Here is a 24,600-nt window from a genome sequence, read left to right as displayed (position 1 = left end):
TTGCAGGATAAGTAATGTCTTTAAATTGAAAGTTACTACTAGAGGATTGCTGGAGGAGACACATTTCTCCAAAGGACTCCGATGCATCTCTGCTCTCCCAAGATGTGATGAGGGTCAGCTCTCAGGTAACAGATTTGTGTTTTCCTAAGTGTTTTCTGTTAGCTGAAACTTGAGCTATACTGTAAGTTGGAATGGGGGAAAGGATGGAAAAAAGAATCACCCCAACTGATCTATTAGCCTCTACTTCATCTAATGTAAATTCACTGAAGCACTGAATAGATGTACATGGCTGAAAATGACAAAAAGCCAATGACTGTTAAAAATCTCTGATTCTCAGAAATCAATTAATTCCAGCAAGTGATAAAAGAAACACTACTTATTTCAACACAGTTACTGTTGTTTGAAGTTCATTTTATTGTGTTTTATAGGTGAGGGTTGTTTACATATTCAGGGGTAATGCCACTGAAGTCCACCTTGACAAAGCAACAAAATAACTCCAAAACAGGCTAGAGCAATAAATATCAAACCATTCAATCTAAAATGTATAAATATAAAAGTAATTTTTGAAAATGTAGGAAAAACAGGAATCCATTTTTCTGTTTTGGCCTTTTGTAGAACAACATCAGTATCATCCATCCGTATCACCTCAGATCCAGAACAATTATCTTTATGTCTTTCCCAACCACATGGGTACATGGCTGCAGAAAAAGTCAACCCATTACTGACAGAAATCAGTTTCAGTAAAATAGCCAGTAACTTCATCCATGAACCAGGTTCGTAACGGACAAGTGAAAAGGGCCCACTTGGAACAAAAAATCTTAACATTTTTCAGAGCTGGACTACCTTCTCATTACCCCTACAATGAACAATAAAAGAACAGAACAAAACAAAGAGACCCGACTTCTTTTGAGGACTAATACTGACATTCTGAAAGTTTGACAACAAAGTAATTTCCACTGTCTCTCAGCATTACTTTTCTGTATTTGATCAATTTGTTTTGAGCTATATGAGATGCATCTGCATTTAAAGTGAGGCCTATTAAAAAACCCCAAATTCTTAATTATTCAAAGGTAAAGACTTATCAGAAATATTACTGTTATCTGGAAGACAACTGTGACTGACTCTCCTGGTGAGCCATACATATAGCTTACTATGTTATTACAACATAGTTGTTATTATCAAAAGATAGGGTAGCCAGGGGAAAATTATGGGCAATGAAAGAAATAGGGCTTAACCTACTCATAGCTGCACTTTATACCAGCTGGGATGTTATGCTGGGACACTACAGTTGGAGAAATGAACTGAACTGATTCTTTGTTTAAAAACTGAAGAGCTCAGGAATAACTCCCATTTGAAAATGTGGCTTTTGCTCCTTCAGAAAAGCAGGCAAGAAGTGTTGACTGATGGTAACTGCCTCTGGTTAGCCACCATTTAAATGGAAGCATGTAACACTCATTTCATGGCTGCTATTGATTGTTTGAGCAGTCTCCTGCTGTCCACCTTAGTCAGTCAACTAAATGTAATGAATCATTAAGACAGCAGGAAAGTTATTAAGAAATCTAACCTCAAGTACATGTGATTTCTGCTCAGAGCAGATCCATGAGCAAGAATTTAAATAGTCAAACCCATGTTGGATTATTTACTTACATTAAATAACCTAGGGTCCTTTGTGTGTGGATGGAATCCCTTCTTTTTACAAGCAGACACTTCTAGCATGCCAGCATTAGTAAGTCTGAAGATGCCAGTGCTGGAAAGCAAAACAAGAAACTCCTGTTACACACTGCTCCCATAATACATGTCCAAGGTTTCACATGCCAGTGTCTTAGCTTAAGAGAAGGACAAGAGAATAGCACTTGGTGACCTTCGATATCACAAGAGCCCAGGCTGAGTTGTTTTTTTAAATTTTAAACCAAAGGGAGTTACATTCCTGTAAAGGAAGAAATGATGAAAGGCAGGGGTTAGAAAAAAAATCACAGTAGTGGTGCTACTCCCATTAGGCAGTAAATGATTAGTGATGATTACCACTCCTTTAGGTAATCACATAATACAAAGCATTAGAAAATGCACTGCAGCACATGTGTGATCTAATACTTTTGGTATTGAATAAAATGTTAGAAACCCCACCCTTCTGTAAAGAAGACTGATAGCTATTAACAGCATGACAGCCCTGATAATGTTACAGGTTAGAGTTGATTACAGGATAGCAGCATAAACTGTGAAAGAAGTTTGGAAGATCAGAAATTTGAAAAGGTATACAGATATGCTCAAGGTTACAAAGCCTAGGGCTTGTGCTCTTGCCACATCTTTATTCACAGCTCTGCTACCTGAATGACCCATATAGGAAGTTAGGTATCCAAGACAGGATTTATTGAACTCATTTAAAGAGGCAAAAGGCCAAAAAAAAAAGGTTGAAGAAGTGCACAGTCTAAACAATAGTTAGGTCTGGTGCCCTGAAATGCCAAGCACACCAAAGGAGAATCAGAAAATTGATGAGGTTGGAAGGAACCTCTGAAGATTGTTTGGTCCAACATCCCTGCTCTGGCAGAATCACCTTGAGCAGGTTGCCAGGACCATGGCCAGTCAAGTTTTGAATATCTCCTAGGATTAAGAGTTCACACCCTCTCTGGGCAACCTGTTCCATTACAAACCTTCACATTAATATTTATGTGGTTCCATTTTTTTTTCATATATATATGGTTTATATTTTACAAAATAGAAAAATTCTACTCTTACTATCAAAAAAAGTAATTCTATTCTACTCTTACTATCAAAAAAAGTAATCTTTATCCTTCTGCTTCACAAACTGCAATTTTTATATAATTCTACAGAAATATGCCTCATCTCCCTCTACTTCCTTAACTAGATAGAATAAAGATAGATCTTGGTAGGCCACTGGCAACAAGAACTCCAGAAGAATAGCTCTTGTCATTACTACCTTACTACTTTGCTAAGCAGAATATAAAAATAAACAAAATTTAAAACCTGGGTCTAGGAAGGGAGGAGGAGAAAGAAACCAGAAACAATGTTGTGCATAGAGACTGACTGAAATGCAAGTCTGAGCTGCTTACAGAAAATAAATACACAACTCCCTATTCATGCCCTTCATCTGAGCTGGCATGTACTCATTGCATTTGATCAAATTTTATGAGAAGGAGCATGGAAAAATATCTAAATATTACTTAAAAAAAATCAGAACTCACTCATTATGCTTTGGTGAACAAACAATTGCAATGGCCTCTGGCAACATTAGCTGATAAGAACAATGAGTATGAAGATCAACACTGGATAAGAATGCAGTTTGTGTTGGATGTGTCTAGAAAAAGAAAGGGAAAACTTAACATCATGAAATAATTCTTACAGATCGAGATATAAATTCAAGAAGGAACAATAATTTGTGACAGGTGAAAACATCAGTACTTTCCCAGGTTGGTTTCTTAAGTTCTTATTGACCCAGATTCTGTGTTTTTAGGGTGGCTCTTCAGGATGAGATTCATGGAGGCACATTCACAATCAGGTACATAAGCAGTTTTCTGATCGTGGTGAGGGAAAGGTTAAATGAAGAAGCACAAGACAAAGGGAAATTTCTTAATTGTACAAAATCCCTAAGAGTGAAATCAAAATAAAGTTTCAACAACATAATACCTCCCCTCCCCAACTTTTGAATATGGCATTAGAAAGTAATAAAATATCCCTAAATATAAACAAAAGTTGCACTGGCAAGGCCAGGCCCATTGCATCAACAGGATGCCCCAACTGCATTAAGAAATACTCTGTGGAGAACACCAGTGGTCATTTAAATCACTACAAGTAGAATTAAGTAAGCAAATTCATTTGTATTAGTCCAGTTCTTTCTTTAGTTTATTTACAGGTTTCTTTTTCACACAGTATTTAGAGCCAATATAAAAAAGCCAGAATTTATGGATCATACTTACATGGATCCAACCTAAAGTGAGGAGATCATATTGATCCTGAATACCAAATAATTCTTCAACGTTCTCCATGTCACAGTAGTCTGGTCCCGCAGTTTGCTTTGGCACTATTACATGTGTAATAGTAAATTCATTATGTGTCTGTAAAACAAACGTTGACTTAGAGTGGAACAAATGAACTAATGAATAAATGCTGAATCAGAATCTGAAAGATGTCAGCCTATCAGCTAAAACAAAACAAGATAGGCTCCACTGATTCCAGTGTGGCTCTACTAACACACTGCACCTGAAAATATGCCTCGGCATTTAATTATAAAAGCATATAGGGCAGCATTAGTCACAGCATGAGACTGCTGTATTGAAATATTCTCAGAGACCACTGTGAAAAGATTATCCTTTAAAATAATGAAAAACATATACAAGAGGTTTAAGAAAACTATAATTATTTTCTGTGAAATTTGGAATATGACTACTGTTGCTATTCTTTCTCTCCATACAATTCAAATACACTTGGGATCATCTTTAAAATTCTTTGTATGCCAACATTAGCCAAGACATCTTTCCCTGCTCCGAAGGACATTGCGTTATCCAGGTCAAAAGCTAAAAAAACAGACTGAAAATCAGATGTTCTACAGTTTGACAGGGGGATTTGCTTCTTCTTTTTTGTTGTGGCACTATGAATTTGATGACTCCAGTGGATTCTAGCAGTCTTTATATTTCATTGTCCTGTAACTAAACCTCACTTACCTTACATGAATGCCAGAGAAAGTACTCGAAAAAGCCTGTGTTGTACACCAGCTGAAAAACTTGCTACAACAGAGTACTTCGATCAGATGTTTCCCCAGTAAGGCAAGCCCACAACGATGAAGCAATCACTTAGATATTATAATATGAAGTTCATTGCATTAAAGACTGATCATTTAGATCTACTCTGAAATCAATACATCACAGGATAACACAGTACAATCAAACACGCCTTCCCCATACAAATGTGAGCATTAAACTGTACCAGTTTTCCACAGAGAATTCCACATGTCTCTATTCCTCTTACTGTATTTGCCTCTGCTAGCAGCAGAAATTTGTGACAGAGGTCCCTGGGCAAAATGACACCTCTGAGTGCTTCAGCCAGTTGAGCTAGTAAAGAATAATAAAGTAAAAAAAAATTAAAAAAAAAAAGAGAGAGAGAAAGAAAGATAAAAAGGCAATTACAGCTTACACAGTGAAGATCCTTAAAATAAGGAAATGCATCAAGTATATTATATACTATTATTACAGGTGAAAGAATTATATTTACCACATCATAAATTTCTAATAAGAATAAATCTGCAGCACAAGCATTTCATCTAAATTGAAGTGGCCAGCCTGTAAGATATGCTCACTAGCCTGTTCCTGAGGTGACAGTGAGCTGATACCATCTCCCAGGCCAGGGCTTTTCAGAGTCAACCACTACAGGTTCTGCCTCTGCCCCCTTGAGGCCTCCACAGCAAGATCCAGACTTCATTCCAGAGGAACACCGTGTCTCACTCTCTAGATCCATCCATTGGTACTCAACTAGAAAATGTGAAACTGTAACTAATGTCCTCTTTTAAAATGAAGGAACTATACAGAACTATTGTGTGTACACTAATTAGTTCATGTTTATTTCACTATGGAAATCCTCACAGTGAATAAATACATATGCACATAGATTAAAAAAAATAGGGGAAAAAAGAAATCTCTGCACTTACTCTGAACAGCACTTAGAGTAGCTGCTGGCTTTAAGACTCGGTTTACTGGCGGCGAATGTCCAGCAGAGCCAGACGTGCTGCTCCTCTCTTTTTTCTCAAGCACTGCAGTAGATAGGGAATTGTTCTCTGGTACAGAAACACAAGATAGCATACTTCCATCTATCTGCTCAGACATAGCCACACTCTCTTTGATTTTCTGATCTCGAGCTAGTTCTTGCTTCTTAAGCTGATCCTCAAAGAATTGAAACTGTTCTGATTCAAGCTGCTGTTGCCGCATATGTGCAATTCGTTTCTTCTCTGCCTCTATTAGCTTTTGATGCTCTAATTTCTTCAGAATTTCAGTGTTACATTTGTTCTGAAACATATGCAATATAATGGCATTCTCAGAACACAGAAAAAGTTACAAAAATGAATGCAAAGCACCAATCTAGCAGTTTAATAAAGCCATCAAGTCCTGCCATAAAAAATGAAGTGTTTTGGAACCTATTTGCTGAATGGAAAATACAACTATACCCCCCACACAGTAGTAAGGAAAAGATAATAAGTATTTAAGGGAGGGAAAGAAAAATATCAGTTTTTTCACAGATGCTTTTTACAAGACAAGTTTTTAAGCTATAAATCCTGTTTTCGGTGACTTCAAAACACAAGGTATTTACAGTTAATTCAAACTTGGGCACATTAGGAGTCAAGGGACTTTTTCCACATACTGATATAAATATCAACTGAATACTCTTTATAAAACAGAATCAGAGTGTACCAAAGACCTACCGAGATATTTGTAGAGAGTTATTAAGTAAATATCACAGTACATGTATTTCCTAGCACACACTTGCATCACTTATTTTCAAATGACAAGCTGATTCTAAAGAGGAAATGAAAAGTCTATTACTAATAAGCCCAGAAAATTATTAGGTTCTTATAGACCTGGCATTTTACTGCTTAATTTTTGTTTTATATGGCAGAAGAATATTAATAAAAACCATTATTTAACAACTATATAAAACTTACTTTTTTTTGCATGTATTCCTGGTATTCTAAGTTGTATTTTTTTAAAAGATCCCTTTTCAACTCATCTGTCCGTGGAAATGCAACCTCCTTCAATTTCTTTGGGGTGGAATGGGGGAGAAAGATAGGTAAGTTTACTTTTCACCTTTTATAAGAACCACCTGGAAAACAAACTCAGCTGTAACAGATTTAAAAAAAATACAAAATTGAAAAAAACCCTGCTCTTCTCCCAGGAGAAAAAAAAAAGGAGGAAATACACACTAAATCATCAGCTTATGAAACTTCTATAGTAAACTGATTTCAACATGGATATATTAATTTATATTAGTGAAACTTGTGACATGGCTACTTCTTATCTCAAGGAATGATCAGATCTTTTACTAGCAATCTGTTATCTCTGTTTTGTTTGAACAACTATAATGTGGTGACTAACGTTTTTGTTGTAGGTGTAATTTATAAAATAAGCTAAGGCCAACTTTTAAAGTTTCAGGTAGAATCATTGCATTGACTTCCTGGTCATAAATATGTCTAAATATGCCTGTTTCCAGGTGAGGGGAAAAAAGCACTTCTTTGAAGAGCCCTGTAGCTTTCTGTGATAGCCCTGGAAGACAAAACAATAGCGTTTGTAAAACAAATCCAATGCCCAATGTTTTCTACTAATGTGAAGGCTACTACAAACCAATTCAGGGGCTGTAGGCAAGGGAGACCATGTGCTTAATCCTACTGAGTGCCATAGGGGAGGTGTGTTGGATGCCCTTTCTCAATAGGGATGTTTCCCTAGATTGTGGCCACAGTCGAAACTTTAGCATAAAGCATTTTGATTTTGACTAAAATACTCGGCTTTAACAGTAGAAAAAGCACGCAAATATGGGAGCATGAAGCAAAAGACACTTGTGCTTCTTCTAACAATTCCCACTGGGTGACTCCAGCTGTTTAAAGCTCAGTATAAGGCTACACTTGAAATCCATTTTCTAGGGGGGGGGGGGGGGAAACAAGAAAAACTCTTTTGTATAGAAATTGAGGGGAAAAATCTGGTAAAAACAATGTAAATATCTATCTGGTAATAAAGAAAGCAAAAATATACTTTGCTTATTTAGCAGAGTAAGCAAATACTGCACAGACACCAGTAATGCCACATATCTCTCCCTCTGTTTGCAATCATTAGCTTGGACCATCATCCACACACATAACTGGGACCAGGATCAAAATAAGTACTGTTAATATAGTGTATTTTTAATATGTAAACTTTCAGAAATAGATGTACCTGAGTTTCCAACAGGCTAGGAACTATTTTCATTCACCTTTTAGACTCATAATTTAATTTCCAGTAATGATCAAATAACTGAAACAAAATAAAACATGAATGACTAGTGGAGAAAGGTATCAGAAATTTCAACTGTGGTGGCTGCCACGGACTATGTGTGCAAGGGGGGAAAGGACTGCTGGGTAAAAACTGAGAGATTCTGTGCAAAACATTTCTTAAATGCCAGAAAACCATAACCCTACCTTAATAATATCTTGTTTTTCTGGTACTGCACACTGGTGATAGTCTCGGTGACTGGGCAGCTTTTCTACAAATAATCTAGAAAATTAAACATGCATGTGTTTGCCTCAGAATTCAGAGAAATATCCATAATAGTTTTTATGCTGGCAGAAAAATCAGTTTCACATAACTGTTAAACACTGAATTCCAGGTGACTTGGAGTAGGTTTCTACACACATGTTTAAAATAACACATTACTGTATGGACCTGCATGGGACACATAGGATAAGGAGAGGAGATTATTTTCCACATCTGATATATATTTTGGCTTTCATTAGTAGTGGGTTGGATTTAAAAAAAAAAGGACTAACTAGCAGGCAGCACCTAAAAATATCCATCAAAAGCACCCTCCACTCTACTCAGCATTAATAAATACTATTTCTACTGCCTTTATCTGTCCTTAGCCAAAATGCTGAACCTTAAATGGAAGAATGTGGCACTGACTATCATTAAAGCAGTTATTTTTACCAGACCAAGCTGCACAGCTACCTGACAGGTAAATTATGGCAACACTCAGCTGCAAAGAGTTTGGAATACACAGCTGCTATCATTCTTTCAGCAAGTTGCACAATGTTTACCTCCAGACCCTCTTTTTATGGACATAGATAAATTTAAAATCAAGCCGGATAAGAAAGGTTTGATCTAACTTTCAGAGCATGAGGAAAATAAGGAGGGAGGAAGGAAGTTTCCTATTATAAAAATTTTAGAATATGCATATTAAAAAAAACCTTTCAGAAGTAATAAAACAAACCAAGCAACACTACAGCAAAAATAGCTAGGTTAAACATTTAAATCTGCCACTGATATATTTTTTTGGCTGTCTATTTTGAGAGTTGTAATGAAAGCTGGCCAGATTTGGTTTTTTGGGGTGGGGAGAATAATCACACAATGAACGTATATTATAGATTTTGCATTTATTCCTGTAAGAAACTTGATCCTTTTGGGGAAGAAAAGTAAAAGAAAAAAGCAAAAAGCCTCTCTTTTTTAATGTTTTTAATGTGCTGTGCAATACTACCATCTTTAGGATCGGTAGAATCTCATAGGGCATAACTACTGAAGGCTCAGAAATCTTACCTAAACACTGCTTTTTAAGTCAGACACTGTATTTAACCAACATGCTGATATATATAGAATAATCTGTGGGCAACAGTGCTCACGGTATGGCCTGGCACAGTAAACTCCAACCTCTGTATATTAGGTTAATTCATGCCTAGCAGTTAAGAGATGGGTAAGACTACCATACGAACAGGTGAGATGCAGTTTTAACAAAGCCTGTGCTCAGCATAAAGATCTCCAGAGAACAAAGCTATTCTGCAAGAACACACCGATCACTTTCCTCCTCATCTAAAGGGGTTTTCACACTGCAGCTCCCCATTTCAGTTCGCTCAGAATTACAAGCTGTAAAGACTGCAGTTGGTTTCTTACGTTATGAACTTGTTATAAAAAACAAAAGCGTTCTCCAGGTTTCCCTCCTCCATATAAACTGATGCCATTCGCTCCATCTCTACTCCAGATCTGAAGTAACGGCGTGGAGTGATATCTTCATTGATTGTGATATTGCTGCCCAGTTTGCTTAAGGCACGCACTCTCTCTTCTGGAGTCACAGAGATGTCTGTGTGGTCAGGGATAGCTACTAGCTTTTTCTGAAAAGGAACAGACTGATTAGCAAAGAGAATATTCCATTTCACTTTCAGTAAGCTGTCTCAGTCAAGAAGCTCAAAGGAAATCTTCAGCTAATTTTTTCTCGTAACAGGCATTGGTTTCCCCACTGCTAGGCACAGCTGAAATATTCTAACATGTTTCTCAATTGAAAATAAATTGCTGTTGCAATTAAAATAAAAAGTGATCTTATCCCCTTTCCCCTCACCCACCCCTCCCCAAAAAACACAAAATCAGAAAAACTCCTATAGAAAGAAAAAAAAAAAGAAGATAAAATTAAGTAACCCCCTGTAGAAACCTCCAAAGGCAATAAACCCCTTTAGAATCTCCCACATATGAATTCTACAAGAGTCTGTCTTAAGTTATTGAAATAATTTGATGGAGATCCTGAATATTCAGACTCCTACTGCATGACGTATAGGCTTTGACTGCTTGGAATAGTTCAGGTAACAAAGAGCAATAAGTTATCCTGATTCAGTCAACAATTCACTTCAAATCTTAATTTCCAATTTTAAATGAGGTAGTTAAGTAAGTCAGAACTATTCTCCTTACTGAAGGAGAAGCATAGCTGCTTATTGTGGTCATTACCTTCCTATTAAGTAGCTAAATAATTGGCTACTGTAAGTTGTTTCCGCTTACTTTGATGAAATTTTTTACTCTTTCTACTCAAAATGTCCATTTCAACTTCTTAAAAACCTGATTGCTGAAACCCCGTAAACCACACATATAGAAATAAAATAAATTCCAACAAAGCCATCAGGCAGAATGTGGTAGGAACTGGCAGCATGCAGGAAGAGAACCATGGAGCTGACAGCCAATACTGCTGAACAGCTCTCTTGAACTGATTCCTAATTGAAAGAGGAGTTGCTCAGGCACTGAAGCATTCCTTTGCAATACGCACCAGTGAGCTGACAGTGAATGGTTGTTCCATGCTGCTGTCTGCCTGCAAACCGAGGAGATTGCTCTTTTCCTCCAAAGTCTCCATCTGACTGGAAGGGGTAATATCAATCCAGCGCTCAATATTTGCAATCAGATGTCTCAGGGCTTAATAGTCCAAGGGAAACTTGAAAATAGATATGTAGATTGTGGTTGTGTGCTGGAAAAAATAAGACAAGTCATTCAGATTAGAAATACATTCAAATGTCACATAAGTTTGCATGCCAGCACTCACTCATTACTTTGATGACACAGTGCTTCCATATTTAATAATAATTTAGAATTTACCAGGCAGCTAGAATTTAAATTGGGAATGCATGGGCTTTCAGTGCAGTTGTGGACTAGCTGACCTGTACTAATGTTATTGCAGTGGATTTGAACACGATATAACAAATTATTTTTACAGTTTTTACAGCAACTTAAAAACTGCCCAACTTTCAAGCATTAAGTGAAAAACTCAGAAGTTCAAGGAATAATCACAGAATCTGTTCTTCCTTGAGCATATGTTTTGATGAACAGTGTGAATCTGGCATCTTTATTTCCTGCTAAGCCTGTAATTAAAAATAAAATTTTACATACAATCTTGTATCAGTAATATAAAGCAGAGAAAATACTTCAAGCACCACGTGTTCCACCTGCACAGCTTGCTGACTTCAACAACACTCAAAATACGAAGAACCCTGATGAGTCAACTGATAATAACTGCTCCTTGCACAGCTTTGAACAAGTTGGGACAAGTATTTAGATGTTGTGGTCTCAAGAAAAATAAACCACCAAAACTCAACCAAAACCAAAAATCCCAACACTGAAAGAGGAATGCATTATTTAAATTTCACAGGAAATGTGAAAATTAGGTTTCTAGTATGTTTTTTCCCTTCTGTGCACTCAATCTAAACAGATTTGATCCTGACTGTTGAAGGCACTTTTTATGTTGCAATAAACATGCTTATGCTTCTGTAAAAGCATAGAGTGGCTTCAGCAAAAATATTTTTTCAGCCTACCTCTTTCTAGAGGCCAGAGGACTCTGGGTTAGAGAAAAACAACCTTAATGTGTTTTTAGCTGGCTGTATTTCTCGAGTATTGATTTTTGTATTTGTGTCTTCCTCATTTTTTCCCAAAATCAACACTATCTATTAGATCAGTCCTAAATTTTAACCATTAGTGTTATAGGAGATATTAAATTTATTTCAGTAATATACTTTATCTAGAATAGTGAGAATCATCCTGTTTTACTTGTAAAAGCCCTTACTGGTATATTCATTCCACCTTATTGAATCAATCTTACTCCATTTTTATGTATGACCTCTTGATCTCAATGAGACTGCCTTTATACTGATGTTTTTAATTTTCAAGATTTTTATTCTCATCATAAGGTATATCACAGATCTATGAATTCAGTTTCAAGGCCTGCTTTTTGGAAATTGAGGTATTCAAACTGCTTGCACAATTTATAACCAAAAAAAAATGGAACATAGCTTATACCCCCAAGGAAGCAATCTTAGTAGTGGTTGCAGTGCTAATGGAAACAACTCCCTAAACAATTCAATTTTATATATGTGGAGCTCTGGCACAAATGATCAGCTTGGCAGGAGAGCCTACTCATTACCTATTCACAAACTGTAGAAAGGCCCTGTGGGACAACAATAATGAAATATTTTTGCTTTAGTCTACTCCAGGAAATATTCTGCTTTACACCTAGTTCCACCTGAAGCCCTTCTTAAGCTGAAGCACTGGAGATGTGGTAGACTGTGAAAGGAGAGGCCTAAAAGCTTGGCCAGTGCAGAGCTCATTTTAATGTTCTGCCCATGCAGCTCAGACTCCAAGCAGAAATGAAATCTTCAGTGAGACACTCTGCATTCATATGATCTGTGGAGCTCAGGAACAAAAACTGAAAACCAAACCAAACAAATAAACAAGCAAAAACCAAAAAGGAGCTACAAAGCATTTGTTTTAAAGCTATTTATCCATTCTCTTATCCATTACTTTTGACTTTTTTATTATATTTCCCCTAGAAGCAACTGGGACATCTACAATACCTGAATGGAAGGTTGGGTTTGGTCTAAAGTATGCATCCAAACATAACAAACTGCAAAATATTCTAGTCACTCAATGTATAACAAAAAAGTTTGGTTCAAAAGTAAAGCGGCAGAAATGCATTTCTCTTCAATTCCTTATTTCAGTTAGCAGCTTCTGAGCAAGAAAACCATTTTTCAAGGCTTTCTCCCTCAAGAGACTTTCACCAAAGTCTAGTGAGGAAATAGACATTTAAGAGAATGTTCTTGAGATGCTTCCCTACTGAGGATATGGGATATTGATCAAATACTTTTTTCAACTATTACCACTCTTTGAAGACCTCTCAGCTTAGCTGGTAGGCAAGTGGAAAAAAGTTAGTACAGCAAGCGGCAAACACAAGAGCCACTAATTAGTGGTTTGGTTTGGTTTGGTTTGGTTTGGTTTGGTTTGGTTTGGTTTGGTTTGAGGTGGGGCAGTATTCCCAAAGAGATCTTTGTCAAAGAAGCCTACGGTATTCTCAAAATCTGTTTAAAAACGGCACAGGGAGACATCATGGAACCCTTTACTTGCAAATGGTTCTCAACTTGGTTTCCTCTAAGAATATTAAAGTTATAAAAATAAGTTAATTCAGTGAATTTTTAACCTAAAGAAGCACTAATAGTAATAGCATTCATTTTAAAAAAGTGTAAGAGCAGGTATTTTAAAGAGGAGACATCTGGTAATAGGAGAAACTCACACTTCCTCAAAATTGTCTCAGAGCCTGGAAAGGATGAAGAAGCTCTGCACAGAGCATATGACAAGTCACAGTACAAGAACTTAGCAGAAGAATGGCTGCAAATAAAAGAGGAAACAGACTTTTTAAATTTAGCTTCAGGAACACTTTAAAAACCAGACATTGTAAATAAAGAAGAAATACTAAGATGAATTTGTATCACTTTTACAAAAACTTCAAATAAGACACATATATATTAGTTATTACAGGTGGCAGTGTAACTTAAGAAAAAAAATCCTAAAAAGAATTCTGGCTGTCTTACGACAGCGCTTCAATATATTATCCTTAATACGTGGACACACTGGCAGAATAATGAATGATTAAAATGCAGAAAGTCAAGCTTTACTAAAAACACCACCACAGGCATGTCTGCCAGCTCCCTGGAATGCCTCTGTGCATAATTATCTTCACGGCACAGCCTCACAGTCACCCTTAGCCAGCTGAAGGGCATGACACTGCCAAAGGGCTCACCTCATCCTCACCACACTTCTTGGTACTCTAACTTTGTTGGCTCCAGTGACTTCAAGGCAAGTTGTGGCTGATCCAAATGAAAATTAAATAGACTTTTAAAATTAACTACTTTCTTCTCATAATCAAAATGCAAAGGAGGAGGCAGAACCATGAAGCCAGAGAAACAGATAGATTAGTTCCTTTCTGAGGCAGTGCTGTCCTAGATTGATATAAACTGGCTTTGAAAAGGCACCACAAGAGCTTGTACAGCACCTACAAAAATTGCCCAGTCCTGACATGTGACTCTTGGTTTTCTGAAAATAAACCTTTATTTTACTTTTTAAGAGCAAAGATAAATTCAAATACCCAACCACTCTGTAAACTGAAACTAATTTTACTCAAATATACAAAATAGTTATGCTAATACAGTGAACTATACTCCGATCATAGTCACAGGGGACAAATAGCAACACTAGCTTGGTGCTGTCTTAGGCTATTAAAGTGCTCTAAATTCCCAGAGTAAAGATGCATTTTTCTGCTTTACTAATTCAGGCATTTCTTAGATCTATTTACTTAGATCAACTTAAGTAATGTTTGTTTGAGAAGAAATGCCTAGACATTTGTCATTCAAACCATGTTTTTTCTAATTATGAGTTTTCTGATAGTCATTACCAGAATATAATCGTAAATGTCCATTCAACAGTTAAGAAACTTTTCTTGATTTCACTGGTATAGCACTCCTCACCAAATCCCATTTCCTCCTCAAAAACCATTTGTTTTCCTATATGATCCATCTTACACTATGCATTAATCCTTGAAAAACTCAGCTTTATTAAATCAAAGCCCTTCAGCTACAGGTAACAGTGCAAAGTGAGAAAATCAACATTTTAAATGGCATTGAAAGTAATTTTTCTCTTCAGGCTAACCAGCATGGTATCAAGCACCAGGGAAGTGAAAAGCAGAGAGAGTAATTTTAACTGAAAGTATGAACTGAAAGTATATGCAAATAGTAGTACATGAAGATAGAATAAATATATCAAGACATATCAAGGACCTGAGGATTAGGGTAATAACACAGAGGTGGTATGAGAACATCTGAGGAGTCATGCACAAACTCTCACGCTTTTCTGAGAGGTATAATATCACAATTCATCACAAGTTCTCCAATGCCCTCACGGTTTTGCTGCATGATGATGTTTCAAACAATTGACAGGATGTATGTGGACAAATGAGCCACCCTGCCTGTTCTCAGAGCCCGAGAGGCTCAGCCCTGCTAATTTTCCAAGCTGCATAACTGCGGTGTGATAGTGAGAGGTGGAACCCACAGCTGCACAGCAAGGCTTATCAGCTCAGGTGCAGTATGAGCTATTTAAGTTGCAGTTTGTGTCTGCAATGCCTTCAGTGGAGCCAGCTCACAGCCTGGGCAGAAGGAGCTTGCATCTTTCTTCACACCTTGCTATGACAGACTCTGAGATGTCTTGTTAGTATGGCGTGTCCTTCACTGACGCAATCCAACTGTGTGAGATGCCTGTACCAGCAAAGCCAACAAAGCCGAGCAAGACCATGCTCTGCCCAAAGATGCACACGGTGACTGCGGCACCCCAGCGGGAGCTGTGCGCTCCAACCTTCTGGAGAGGACACAGACACAAAGAGGAGCTCAGAGTGTCAGGACCTCACAGAAAGTAGCTGACTGCAGACTGCGAGGACTGAATTTCAACACCTTGTGATCATCTGGAGGCTGTTTTTCCTTCTTCCCTTCTTCAGAAGAGGCTTTTAAATGTTGAATCAGCTTTTTGGATTTTTAAACAAGTAACTGACTAACTTCAACAAATATTAGGTCAATAATTAGTTTCACTCTTTAAGATTACTCTGAAACATTGTTATTAGTTAATTTGAAACATTAGTTTCCTCTTTGTAACATTTTTAAATTCTAAGGGAATTACTCATAACATTGACTTCACTGCTGTCATCAACATTTGTCAATATTTTGACTACTGGTCTTACTAAAAAGCTGCACTAAAGAGATCACTGGTAAAATTTTCCGAAGAACTTTTTTTATTCAAAGATAAGGTTTTGTTCAGAATAACAGGAGCCTACTTATGCAATGATTTATTCTTTGCATATTTTTAATAGTGGATTATTTCAGGATTTCTCATCCATTTGTCTGATATTTTGGTGGAATGTAAAGCCCAGATCAGGTTACCATAAAAATCATTCACTTCAGTACATTGAGATCAGGATCCTTACAGTATATCTAGAAATACTTGCCTATATAGGAGCTAAAATGTGGTATAGTTCTACTTTTTACAAACTGCTTTTGAGAGAACTTTTCTGCATTCATCCCATGGCAAGAAAAAGCTCGTTTTAATATTGTCATGAGAAGTTAACACAGTCATACTTCAATTCACTATTCTAGGAAGTGTGATGATTACAGAATCCCAGAATAAAGCTCAAACATAAAGAGGTCAGTTCTCATTAAAACAGCCAAATTAGTAAGTGCAAATAACACCTTTTAATTACCCCTAATGGAACTAAATTGTCTCAGCAAACCATAAATAGGGCACTCCAGCAATTGCCAGATGAAGGTAAAGGACTGTTTTGTGCCAATAAGTCACCCATGAAGCAGATACTTCTACTTCTGTACTTGGAAGTGTATGTTCAAGAGATTGTGGTGAAAAATAGGTTAGAAATACAGGCACGGCCCTCATTCAGCTCTTTTTGAAATGCCAGGCCACTTATTGGCACAGCACATAATAATTTATATACACACTTGGGTTTGATATATAAATATGCTAAATACCAGCCTAAATATCAAACTGCCTTCTGCTGGTTCTCTCCAAAAAGAAACAGCCTGTTCATCTGTCAACATGCTTTTTGTAACAACCGTTCAGAATCACAGCAAGTGATTCAGCTGGTATAGTAAGCAGTCTCTTCTGGAAAAAAAAAAAAAACCAAACCAAACAAAACAGCAAAGCACTGAATGTCACAGTAAGATCATTCTCTTAGGCAGAGGAAATACCCAATCAACAAAACCCAACAGAATGGCCTTTCAATGAAAGGAAACACTACGAGGAGTCGCTTCCCAGTCGCTTCCCTCCACCTTTCTATGGAGAAGTTGCTCTTCACAGTAGGAGCTACTAAGCTTGGCTCTAGAAAAGCCCATCTCTGGAACAGTTCATATTTTAACACTGGTCCTTAGCTCCATGGCTTCACTTAAACAGCATTGCCAGGACCTCCTCCTAAGCTCCACTAATTCTAAGAAACAACTTCTGAGCTATACAATCATTTCCTAGAAGCAGGCCAAGATTATGTTCTGTTTTACAATGGTGAAGGACCAGTGCCACCATGTCCCAGCACACTGCCTAGAGGTCTCTCTGCAAACCGTGCCAGTGGAGTATAGACAGCAGCACCTTCATTGGCTTGGGTGCTGAGAGGGAGGAATCACGTGCAGGGAAGATCCTCCATGTACAGATCTGCAAAACCTAAGCCTTGCTTATATGGTTAGGCCACTCAGTGCTGTATCTTACATCACAAAACTGAGCTTTATTTTCATCTAAAGAAAAAGTGGGTGGCACAAGGCTCTGTTTTCCCACAGTTAAAAAAAGAAGTTAGAATAATTATTTGAAAGCTTTTCAAGTTGGTCTGCAAATATTTGGATGACTGCAGTTAGCCAATGTAATTCCTTGAATATAATTGACTGGCTGTCTTCTAGGGACAGTTTTCCTTTTGGCACAGATATGAATAATAGTGCATAAAGTAGCTATGTCAATAAAATTAATTTGCTATGAGTCTGCTAAGAGTGATAAACCACTGCAATATGCAGATAATATCCAACATGGCACATGCAAGAACCTGACTTTTACTCCCTAGAGAGTATGTGAATACAGAACCTACAAGCTTTTCCTGTTGCTTCGAAGTACAGAGATCTCTGACTTTCAACTATTTTCTCACTCATTTTTATGCAGACTGTTTTGAAAACAACATTTAGTATGTTTGTACTATTATAACATAACCCTATGCATTTGAGCTGTGCACCTTAATGATGGCTTGCTACCTGTTTTATTAATATGCTCTGTCTACAAAAATACTGGTTACTTTTAAGAGAATGTCCTGAAAAATGTACTGGAAATACTGAACATTCAAACATGCATTTGTGAACTGACACGTCTTTCTCTTGTGTTTTTTTGGGTTGAAACAAAACACAATGCCTCTCCCCTCCCCCTTTTGTGGTAACACCTTTCAGTTTCAGCAGAAAAGCATTTTTAAAATAATGGACAAAGTACCACCAATGGTAGAATGTCTTGGATTACAAGCAATAGTGTTCTTGGGCAGTCAGTGAAATATACTTATGCAACACAGAACAGCATCTTTCCAGTGACCCACTAAAACGATGTTCTAGACATGGCATAGAAAAACAGTGCCATTTCCTTCCTTTAGGAAATCCACAACAATCCCCCATCAAAACTAGTGTACCAGGGCACAGTAACCCAGAAGAGGGCAGAAATAAAAGAAATAGCTGTTGTTACGTAATTTGTTCTTTGATGATTCAACTGAAATACTGAAAAAAAGGAGATACCTGCAATTCAGAACATCACTGATAAAATTAACTTCCACCATGAAGACAAGAAGCTGTGTTGCTAAGGGAAACAAATGAGAGGCTAAAAATCAGCACAGAGGCCTGCAACTTCATAGACTTCCAGAAAACAAAGAAAGCATGATTCCTTGCAAAGTCTTAGGTTTCCCAATTTTATCTGCCTGTAGCCCTATTTCTCTCAGAAGAAACTCCCCTCCTCTAGGCTAGGAGGGTTAAGAATCTTCTGGTTTTTCCTATAAAAGGTAATATTTGCTACTTCATTTTGAACACTTTCAGATTCCATAGCTTCTAATAAGGACACTTGTTAATTGAGTGCGTAACCAGATTTCTATCTGACGACAAATTCCTATTCCATCTTACTTCTGATGGTTCATAATATAGGTAAGAAAATAAAAGAGAACCAAATTTACTCAACATTCCTGACATACAAATTCACAGTTCACCTGAAGCCTAATTAATTGCCTATAAAGAAAGAAGCTTGTCTTGTGGTCTCAAATCTAGAAAAAATAATTTGGGGCACTAGTTCCAAGGATTCTGACTGTTTTGAACATTAATGGTTAAGCAATCAAAGGACAGGTAAAAAATGGATAGTAATATTACCTACAGGGTGAAGTGTGATTAACCAGTACAAATACCTACCATGTAATCTGGCATGTTTCTGTAGTACGATGCTTATATTAAGATAATACAGTTCACTGATTTCATGATGAAATCTTTGACCTCCTACCCTAGCCTAGATCATTTAGGATGTCTCATGGTATTAGCAGATGGGAAAAACAACAGGAATGTCTGGCTCTATGAGGAGAATTTAGACTACTTTTTCTACTTGGATAGCTACAATATTTAATTTCTCTTATGTAAGTTTGCTAAGATTGACAATGCTAAGCACAAGTTTTATAGCAGCACAGTGACACAGTCAGCTCACAGGGCTGCTTGACAGTCAGCTGAATTATCCAGAATATCAAAGCTGAGTGCAACGATTTGTGGTTCACATTTTATATGCTTGCAGGCCACCAGGCTATTCACAGCTATGCACAGACTACCTTTGAGTCTATTTTCAAATTATTTGCTTTCCCCTCAGGATGAGTCCATTGATCTTTGCAGCTTATACAAACTCTTTTCCAAATCAACACAGAGCAATAGATATCTGTGAGGGTCTTTTGACAATGGTTCAGAAATGCTAAAAGAGGAAGACACTTCCTACGTTGGTTATGTAGTGAGCCCACAGCTTCCATAATGCCATTCCGTATGTTGTGTGCTGAACTGTGAGTCATCTGGAGCTGCCAGTAGGAAGTGGTAGGCAACGGGTTGTGTCTGAGGAGCTGACTGACTCACAGCATTACCAAGAAGCATCATCAGCCCTGCAAGACTGAAAATGCTGGATTTTTATTAAAGGGATTTCTATGCAACAACAGTACTAACCCACTATATATGGATCATTCAGGAACTGTACAAGCAAGATAATTTGCTTTTATGGACTGATACTTCTATTTATAATAGAAACTATGACCAGAAGATGTTTCCTGATGAAAATCCAAATGTGTTAATTTTATTAAAATTGTATAGATAAAGACTTTCTTTATGTGGCAGCAAACTACTTTTAAGAGCACAAACTGGAGATGTAACCTTTGACGCAAAAATAAAATTTCAGGAGTCAGATGAGACCAGAAAAAAACAATGTTCATATAAGTTCAGCAGCTGAAGATTTCATGACCCCTCACCTTGAGCTATACTCTTCCTCAGCTTGGTGATTAACTTCAGAAAATGCCTTAAGGCCTGAACTTGAGCATGCTTCATGCACATAAGGAAAACCACATGAGAAATGCCTTCACAGTATTTGCATAGGAGCACCAAGTAATACAAATGATGTCAGGATTGACCAAGACACTGAAAACTGGTTTTAAATGTAATGCTACCAAATAGCTCCCCTGCAACTGTAGCCATTTAAAAATACTATAAACATCCTCCCCAACTATGAAATGTGTACCTAAAGAATTATACAGAATTTGGGATGAATGCTTCCTACATTCCGACAGTGTCCCGTGATATATGAAACTCCAGACTTGTCAACACTAGCCTTTGGTTTAGTTATTCAAATATTTAGCACTTAGACATGCAAGATACCAGCAGAAATGTTTTTAGTATGTCAGAAAATCCAGCTGTTTCAGAGTAACACAATATATTGCCTGAACAACACCCATAAGAACAAACCTAGGCTCCATTCGCTGGGGAATATTTCATGAAGTTCTGGGTCTGTATCCTATTTTCTAGGACCTGATGGTCTAAGGCAATTCATCAGTATATGCTAACTACAGCTTTGGACAGCCATCCACCTTAGTTTGCAAAGAGCAGAAAGCCCACATCCGTGGAGACAGAACTTCCTCAAAGCTGGTCTTCCCCTGGGGAATGAACTCCCTCGGAACTACCATCCATTCAAGATCTCATAATCTCACCACTTCCCGTTCTCAGTAAAAGGTGGGGTTTTTTTCTGCCCATGACTTCTCCGAGTATTCAGAACCATGTGCATATTAAATAAAATAATTCCAGACCAAGAGGAATTCCCGCAGATGAGACTTTTGGGCCCCCTTCTGAAACAGGGTAGACTGTGCGAGAGGAGTGAATTACGGTCCTCCATGCACTTCGGAAGGGCACCTTCGATCCTACAGAGGTCAGAAGGAGGCAGGTACAAAATGAAGTACATGAGCAGAAACCGAGAGTTACATATACCCAGCGAACACAGTTTCTACTTTTTCACATTCTTTCACTTTCTATTCCGACGATCATCTTTCACATATATACTGCAATTATTTAAAAACCCAGAATATTGTTATCAGCGTGATTTCTCCCTGGAACACGGTAACACTCTGGACTCAGCTCCCCACCAGCCTGTCACCACCTCTTTGCGTAGCCGCAGCGGAGTCAGCAGCTCGGGCTCGCAGCCCCCCGCCCCCCGCACACCCCCAGCGGCACCGCGATGCCCGCGCAGCATCCCCGCATCGCCAGCCGCTCCCGCTCCCGCTCCCCCTCCCGCCCGGGGCCGCTCCCGCCCGAAGTTCCGCCCTGCCCGGAGGAGGGCTGTTTCCGACAGGCCTCCGCGGGTCGCCGCACCTGACACCGGGGCAGGCACGGCTCCAGGGACGCCGGCCGGGGCGGCGCGGCGGAGGAAGCTGCTACCGGCCCCGGCTCCCACCGCCTCCCGGCTCCGGAAGGGCTACCAGCCCCTTTCGCCCTCTTCCCGCAGGGACCGCTGGCGCAGAGCAGCGGGATGGAGACGGGAGGCGGCGGCAGACGGCGGATCGGCAGCTCCGCGCTCCCCGCACCGGGAAGGGCGACGGCCGCTTACCGGGTCTGGCATCCGCGCGGAAAAAGCGGGGGGCGCGGGGAGGCAGGAGCGGCGGGGCGGCCTGGGCCTCCTCCTCCTCCTCCTCCTCCTCCTCCTTCTCCGTCTGCTCCGCCGGCCTCGCCCCGCCGGGACGCGGAGCCCTGGGCGCCGTGCGCGGCAGGTGCGGGCGGCGCGGAGCCGAGCCTTGCGCCGCCGCAGCCGCCCGGGTTACGGTGCGGGGCGAAGGGAGGAGCCTGCGCCGCGCCGGGCGAGCGGCGTGGCCGCGTCCCGCTCTGCGCCTCGGGGTCCGGCCGCCGCTGCAGCCCCGCGGGGGCGAGAGGGAGCGGCGGCCAGCGCTGGAGGGCGCGGCGGGCTCGGGCACAGGGGCCCGCGGGTGCGGAGTGGTGGCCCCTGCTCACATGGCGTGTCCCCCCCCTTCCCCCGCAGTTCCTGCCGTCCCGGGTCGGCCCGGCCGTGCCTGTGTGCCGGAGGGCATGCACGCCTCACCTGGGCTCTCCTGAGCTTTGCAGCGGACTAACTGATAGGAAACACTGTTAGCAGCGTTGCTGAGGAGGCCGTCTGAGGACAAGGAGGAAGAGGAGGAAGGTTAAAATGAAGGTGTAGTGGTCGATGTAGGGCTGTGGTACAATGGGAAGAGGGATGCTGGACAGGACGAACTTCCTCCCCTAAGGCAAAGTAGGTAGGAGGGGGTCATCGCCTGGGTTTCTGAGGAAGTCAGGCAGTGCTGTGGGCTGGCCTAGATCTCTCATGAGAATGTCCTGCCAGCACAGCAGTTACTCATGCCGTGGTAAGTTTGGATAACCTGCTTGATGTCTTTGTGTTGAACTTGCTCAGCAGATACTGATCATACTGATCTCTTTCCTGGAGCCCAAACCTGGACATGGAAGTCTAGATGTGGTCTAAGATACCTGTATTTGGCTCATCGTACACCCCTAAACATGGTAAGACCATTTCCCTTTTAGTCCTTTCACGTGTGCAAGGCTGTTCTGGCTGCTGGGCATCCCACTTTGAAATACCACTTGGTGCTGATGGCTGTAGAGTGCGGCAACAGGTCTCGGTCCTGCTTTAAGAACAGGAGGGACTGATCTGGGCAAGCATCAAAAATCCCGTGTATTTGAAGACTTACCTTATTATCTTGGATTTGGCTGAATGTATTAGGAAATAGAGGCTCCACAAAAGGGTTTCAGTGGGGTGGTTGTGTTAATCCCATCCTGAAGCAGACATGGAAGGGGCACTTACAGTGCTGCGAGGATTTTGTCGGGGTAGCTAACAGTTTTCCAAAGTGAAGCATAAAAAGTGGGTATTCCTCTTGTTCAGACAGGAGATTGCATTTCTGACGGATGGCAATAAGAAGATAAAGTTTGGCTGTAGGAAACTTTGGTAAGTGCAGAGCCTATCTAACAAGTATTTGGAAATTGTCTTCTGTTTAAAAAAACTGGCAATCCTTTATAAAACTCAGTTAGGTCAGAGGTGATAAAACTCAGTTAGGTTAGGCTGGTTAAGATGTTCATTATTGAAAACACTGCACATTGTGTTTTTTCCCAAGCAGTGTTGGTCACTGACCTGAATGCTTCCCTGTAACCTCCTGCAGGGTGTGTCTGTGGCTGGTTCAGGTACAGCACAGGAAGATACTCTAGAAAAGTTTGAACTTGATGTCCTGGAGCGGCCCTCGGTGGCTGTTTCCAGGCTGAGTAAGCCTAATTTCAGACCTGTGTCCACACAACCAGATTTTGAGGCACTGCTAGATCCACCTTCGTTCACCTCCCTAAAAAGGCAGTCCCCAGTGTCAGCCCACTACTTTCTACAGTTGGGCAGAGCTATGTGCTCTGGTTCATGAGGAATCTGAGTTCCAGCTCACAGTTAGCCCTGATTCTGCAGCAGGAAAAAGGCACAACTGTTCCGGGTAGAAGGAGTTTGCTGTTGCCATTCTCCTTCTTCCCCTCCCATCGTACGTTTTGTGCATCACATTGTCAGGTTCATCCTGTGCATGTTGTCTGAATGTTGAATGGTGCTGCAGATGTGTGAATGGGAGCAGAGGTGAAGGACCTTGCTGCCAGACACTTCAAAGAGGCACCGTCTTCCTTTTTGGCAAGCTGTAATTCTAGATCCTACTTGCCTTGTCTTCAGACCAGAGCTCTTGTCTGAATTAGGTGCAGTGTTTGTTGTGCCTGTGCCATATCTGCCCTGCTACATTATGGGCGTGGGCAAGGCCTATTGTGAGTTCTCTAGGGTGGTCAGAACACTGGGATTTATAAATAATGTGGTGTAGCCAAGAGTTGCCACTCTGTGTCTTGGACTGCAAACCTCTCCGGAAGTTGAGAACTCAGCTCCCACTGGTACCACAGGTTGCTAGAGAAGGTGTGTCATTTGCACGTGTTTGCATGAAGATATCCTTTGCATGTGTTTTCTATATTGCACGAGACAAACATGTTTTGTTTATATATTGATGTCTATCTCCTGGATTACAAATGGGTTTCATTTTCCACAAGTCTTGATTGAGGAATCTGGGCTTATGTCTCCACCCAGAAACACCCACAGTGCCTGAGCTACCCTGTATTGCCCTGTAAGGATGAGCCCTTAGATGTGATCTTTCACCTCCTGGACTAGTCTTGTAGGTGAGCAAGTGGGA

General features: G+C 39.9%; 1 protein-coding gene across 3 annotated transcripts; it reads right to left on the bottom strand.

The window, feature by feature from the left end:
• Positions 1 to 394: 394 nt before the first annotated feature.
• STAMBPL1 (STAM binding protein like 1) lies at positions 395 to 22,035 on the bottom strand. Of its 3 annotated transcripts, none has more exons than XM_027880484.1 (11): positions 21,972 to 22,035; positions 10,765 to 10,959; positions 9,630 to 9,847; positions 8,168 to 8,243; positions 6,665 to 6,760; positions 5,657 to 6,011; positions 4,939 to 5,063; positions 3,933 to 4,070; positions 3,201 to 3,313; positions 1,648 to 1,747; positions 395 to 698 (listed from the first exon to the last, which is right to left on the bottom strand). In XM_027880484.1, the coding sequence occupies exons 2-11, from the start codon at positions 10,846 to 10,848 to the stop codon at positions 642 to 644; spliced, it is 1,362 nt and encodes a 453-aa protein (XP_027736285.1). In that variant the 5' UTR covers positions 10,849 to 10,959; positions 21,972 to 22,035; the 3' UTR covers positions 395 to 641. The 3 variants fall into 3 exon arrangements, with proteins under 3 accessions (XP_027736285.1, XP_027736287.1, XP_027736286.1); XM_027880486.1 differs by having other exon boundaries at positions 4,981 to 5,063; XM_027880485.1 differs by lacking the exon at positions 21,972 to 22,035 and adding an exon at positions 21,737 to 21,853.
• Between the last annotated feature and the right edge of the window lie 2,565 nt (positions 22,036 to 24,600).

The sequence above is a fragment of the Empidonax traillii genome, unplaced genomic scaffold, assembly GCF_003031625.1.
Source record: "Empidonax traillii isolate 1590-97213 ecotype Southwest subspecies unplaced genomic scaffold, ASM303162v1 scaffold70:size1330859, whole genome shotgun sequence".
Taxonomy (NCBI): domain Eukaryota; kingdom Metazoa; phylum Chordata; class Aves; order Passeriformes; family Tyrannidae; genus Empidonax; species Empidonax traillii.
The sequence above is the reverse complement of the archived record's forward strand: the minus strand, read 5'-3'. Positions and strand labels throughout refer to the sequence as shown.

Excerpts from the sequence above, each read along its gene's own strand:
- STAMBPL1 (XM_027880484.1), bottom strand. The coding sequence starts at position 10,848 with ATGGAGACTTTGGAGGAAAAGAGCAATCTCCTCGGTTTGCAGGCAGAC. Across the intron at positions 9,848-10,764 it reads CATTCACTGTCAGCTCACTG|AAAAAGCTAGTAGCTATCCC; the intron begins GTGCGTATTGCA and ends GTTCCTTTTCAG. Across the intron at positions 699-1,647 it reads AGGACCCTAGGTTATTTAAT|CCATGTACCCATGTGGTTGG; the intron begins GTAAGTAAATAA and ends CTTTTTCTGCAG.